Source organism: Penaeus japonicus, unplaced genomic scaffold, assembly GCF_977035675.1.
Source record: "Penaeus japonicus unplaced genomic scaffold, GWHDUDI00000001_assembly GWHDUDI00000025, whole genome shotgun sequence".
Taxonomy (NCBI): Eukaryota; Metazoa; Arthropoda; class Malacostraca; order Decapoda; family Penaeidae; genus Penaeus; species Penaeus japonicus.
In genome coordinates this window covers 26,345,693-26,350,692 of record NW_028234427.1, presented here as the reverse complement: position 1 = coordinate 26,350,692, position 5,000 = coordinate 26,345,693, and the positions used below count along the sequence as shown (strand labels likewise).

The window sequence follows — 5,000 nt, the reverse complement described above, 5'->3', positions numbered from 1 at the left end:
AGCGACATTGGAAAATGCTAAAACTACACAAAATATTTTTACCTACATCCATACCCAGTAAGGTTTCTGGTTCCTACACTATTTGGATTGTATCTCTCTATACAGTGAGAAAAAATAAGGAAAAAAATCTGAATATTATCTTTTTTTCCACTCAGGAAGGGGGGATGGGGTTAAAAAATCTGAAATATCTTAATCAGCATCTTAATATTGTTTGCACGATTTGATTCTTATTTGTCTAAAACAGTGTGCTATGTATTCATTATCTTTTTTTTTTTTTTTTCTACCTTATTTTTTTGGTTGATTTTTAAAACTCTCTCTCTTATTTCTAATTTTAGTCCTATCCAGACAACAGTACCTAGACATGTGTTTCTAAAACGTGAAATCGAACGCACATTCACACATGTATATACATATATCTACAGGGGGTGTTTGATATGACATTCCACACTCAGTCAATTGTACCTCAGAGATGATCAAGGGAAACCGGGCCGAAGGGAGAAGGTCGTACCGTTTTATGACGACGTAAATATTATCAAAATAGATGGGCTTCGGACGAAAAAAAATAATTACGATAGTATTGATAATAATGATGATAATGACAACAATAGAAATAGTAGTAGTAATAATGCTAATAATAATGCTAATAATAATAATAATAATAACAGTAATGATAATAACTATAACAAAAAGAAAACGAAAGTGAAGTATGGGGATGAAACAAATCGCCCTGTTTTTTTGTTATTTTGCACTTTCTTTTAGAAGTGCTTATTTTCTCGAGAAGTTAAAAAATAAATGAAAAAGAAAACAAATACATATAGAGTTAGAAAATGTCTAAAAGTTGTGCGTTAGTCTGGTCATAAGGAGAGTAAATGTAACGAAGTCGTAACAGAAAACGGGAAGAGAAGAATGAGAATCTAGAGAAACTAAAGCAAATGATAATAAAAACAAAAACAACAATATAGAAGGAACGGAAAATATCTGACATTTCTCTCCACATACCACTCTGACCATCATGAAATTAACAGTCATAATTATCAACCACTAAAAGGGTTTATTATCATATTCATCTAGCGTAACTCCTCGACTAGAATACAGAAATTCATACACATTAACGAGAAACAGACACACATTTTTTTGGTTGTTTTTTTATTACAAAAGTATACTCTGTTCCATATTTCATACAAAGTCTGTTGCAGGTGAGGTGTCATTATCCAGGGTAGATATAATGTTTGTTATATATCTATGGCTTAAATATTAAAAGCGTTTCCCGTTTTCTGTCAATAGTATTATTCTGTTTTCTGATTATATATATATATATATATATATATATATATATATACATATATATGTATATATTTATTCATTTATGTATATTTTATATATATTTTATATATATATATATATATATATATATATATATATATATATATATATATATATATATATATATATATATATAAATAGTATATATACATATACATGTATACATATATATATGAATATATACATATATATATATATATATATATATATATATATATATATATATATAAATAACGACCCCTTTGATCATCATCATTGTTATTCATCCAACAAAAATCGTCACATATTTCCTCGGCACTGTCTTTTGATTATTCTGTTTCTCTCTTATGATCTTATATCACAGAAATCATCAATATGATTAATTCAATTTCCACCCGCTATCATTTTCGTTTTTCTTTTTTCTTTTTTCTCTCGTGTCCAAAAGTGTCCAAAGGCGGCGAGACACCCTCAGAAATAACTTTATTATATGGAAGGAAGTGTTCATTAGGCAGTTGAAATCCACAGCTCACTGAAAAAGAGGAATCGAAAAGGAGGTTGATTTGCTCTTGTCTTTTACTTCTCTCTCTCTCTCTCTCTTTATGTCTCTTTTTCTCTTTTCTCTCCTCCCCCCTCTCTCTATTCTGTCTCTTTTTTTCCCTTTACAATTTTTCTCTTTTTCTCTTTCTCTCTCTCTCTCTCAATCTTTCTCTCTCTCGCTATTTCTCTCTCTCTTTCTCCCTTTATTTCTTATTTGCACTGTTTTTTGTGAGGTGATATTCTGGTGTATTGTGATATTATGGGAGAGAGAGCATTGAGAGGAGAAAGGGAGAGACTGATTATTGTTTTGTACAAAATTAACTTTTATTTCATTTCAGGATATGAGTGGGAGAGAGAGAGAGAAAGAGAGAGAGGGAAAGAGAGAGAGAGATATGGGCTGTTTTTATTTTCTGCAAAGAGAGAGAGAGAACAGCGTGTTGGCCAATGCCCTTGCGTAATTCGGTGGAGGCGCTGCCGTGGGCGCGCCGTGGGCGTAACGTGGGCGTAACGTGGGCGTGCCTGGTAGCGCGGCGCCGCGGCGTGGGTCACAACATGGTGGACTCGGTGGGCGACGGGGCGTCCAGGGGGTGCGTGAGGTGCGGCAGGTGCACCTCACACTCAGCGGTCACGCCCCTAAGGGACGAGGGGCGCCCGCTCCCCCGCCGCGCGTCGGGGGGCGGCGCCCGTGGGTGAACGGCGCTGCGGCGGCCGCCCCATGAGTCGGCCGCCGGGCGCGTCGGGGGCGCCTGCGCGGGGGTCGCCGCTCTCTGGGGGTACACTTTGTTATGGCATGTGAGGGGGGGAGGGGAGGTGCGGGATGGGCCCGCGGAGGAGGCCCTTGGGAGGCCCTCCGCCGCCGCCGCCGCCGCCGCCTCCTCCTGTGAGGTCGAGCGTCCGCACCGTCCCGCGCTGTTGGTCTTCGCGAGGCCGCGGGGCAGGGGCGCCGACCCCCCTCGCGCTCGCGGCGCCGGCACCGGCTCCTGGTACCGCCCCTGCTGCTCTGCCGGCACGCCTGCGGAGCCCACGTGATTCTCCCTGAGGGCGCAGGCGGAGGCCAGCGGCAGCGACGGCGAGCGAAGGGCCGCGCGCATGGAGTGGCGGCCGACGCTCCGACTCTGGCTATCCCGGCGCTCCCTCGCCTGCGGGCCGCGCGCTGCCGTGCCCTCGCGGCCCTGCCCCTTGAGCGAGGCGCTGCGCCCTCGGAACGCGGCGTCCTCCTTCGGCACTGGCACTGCTGCCGGCACCACTGCCCTCGGCGCTACTGGCTGTCTGCTCTTCGCGTTGCAGGCGGCGTCCGAGGGCACCTTCGGAGCCGTGTTGCTCGCCCTGCGCTCGCTCCGCGCCTCCAGCACCACCACACACGTCCCGGCCTCCACGCCGCCCTTGCCGCCCCGGCCGCGGAGGGGGTCGCCGCCGCCCTCGCCCTCCTCTCGCGCCCCTGCAGGAGGCGGGGCATAGGAGGGAGGCACGGAAGAAGAAGAGACCGAAGGAACGCCCGCTTCGTGAGACTGTAGGAAGACCTCGGTCGCCGTCCCATTCCCTCCTGCCCCTCCTCTCGGGTTTCCTTCCGCCGCCGAGATGGCCTCCCCGGCGGCCTCTTCCTCTCGGGCTTCCTCCAGAGGCAGGTCCCCGCTCGATGAGGGGTCGCCGTCGCTCTGCATCTTGGCCGCCTGGATGGAGCTGAAGCCCTTGACGGAAGAGGCGAGCGCGTCCACCGTCGAGTCGCGCCGAGCCATGTAGTGCTGGCGGCCCAGACGCACCAGCTCCTCGTCCAGCCTGCAGACAGACCATGCAGCCTTAGAGGCGGCTTTGGGAGGGGAACGAGGTGGATGGCATGCACATAGATTGGAACAGGTATGCAAATATGTCACTGGTCGTGGCTCTCTCTCTCACACACACACACACACACACACACACACACACACACACACACACACACACACACACACACACACACACACACACACACACACACACACACACACTCACTCACACAAACATGCGTGTATGCGTGTGTATATATCAACATCGTGTTATATCAACAATATGGAGTTTCAACTTATTAAATCCAATCTTATCTAAAATCGAGTTAGACCATAATTAAAGATGGGAAAAAAATAATACAGGAAAACCTTGATTACAACTCACCTGTGTGTGTATCTGATGCAGGCGGGATTGAAAAGAAAGTTTAAGTTAATATATGAATAACATCAATATCTATATCTATCAATCTATCTATCTATCTGTCCATCGATCGATCTATCTATCTATCTATCTATCTATCTATCTATCTATCTATCTATCTATCTATCAATATATATATATATATATATACATATATATATACGTATATGTATTTACTTATTTGAAAAAGAGACAAATGGAGTAAACCACCACCATAATGGCTTTGATAACATGGTAAAATAGGATATGAACTGTACGAGAGAAAAGACTTGAGATTACCTATGCCTAAATATTGACGGCCTAAAATTATGATACTTCCAAGATTACTTTTTTTAGATTAAAAACAATCTCTTCCTACACTGCATTGTCCAGCTCCAGTTTCCTTGCCTTATCTCCTGCCTCTTCTCTCTCGATGCCCCTTCTTACCCTCAGACCACGTTTTCCTCTCTCTCTATCCCTTCTTCTCTTCCTCTTTCCCTCATCCTCCTCCGCCGTCCCTCCCACCTCCCCCCTCCCTCATCCACCTCCCCGTCCCTCCCACCTCCCCCGTCCCTCCCACCTCCCCGTCCCTCACCCGATCTCCGGCGGTGTGGGCAGCTCCTTCCTGAAGTCGTCCTTGCCCAGCAGCCAGTAGGTGGGCATCTCCCCCTTGCCCTTGAGCTTGGTGAGGCCTCGGTACTCCAAGTGGTAGCCGCCGCCCGCCTCGCGAAGGGCGGCGCTCGTGCGCTCGCTCACGTGGATGCGCCAGGCTGATCCTGTGGGAGGGGGGAGATGGGAGGGTAGAGGGGGTTTGTGTAAGAGGGGGGTGGGGTTGTGATGGTGAGGGTTGTAAGGGAGGAGTTGTGGGGGTGGGGTGTGGGGGAGAACAGGGTGGAAAGTGAAGGTTGTGATGAGAGGGGAATTGGGAAGGGGTGTGAGGTGGGGGGGGGGCAGGGGGTAGGGGGAAAGTTGTGGGGAGAGGGGGATGAGGGGAGTGG

The 5,000-nt window shown here is 46.8% G+C and overlaps 1 protein-coding gene across 1 annotated transcript in view; it reads right to left on the bottom strand.

Moving 5' to 3' along the window:
• Window positions 1-1,564: 1,564 nt before the first annotated feature.
• Window positions 1,565-5,000, bottom strand: part of LOC122249454 (uncharacterized) — a 94,478-nt gene continuing 91,042 nt past the window's right edge. The window contains exons 21-22 of the mRNA XM_086551751.1: window positions 4,598-4,778; window positions 1,565-3,615 (exon numbers count right to left, since the gene is read on the bottom strand). Of these exons, the coding sequence (XP_086407877.1) occupies window positions 2,385-3,615; window positions 4,598-4,778 (1,412 nt within the window). The 3' untranslated portion in view covers window positions 1,565-2,384. The remainder of the gene's footprint in view (window positions 3,616-4,597; window positions 4,779-5,000) is intronic.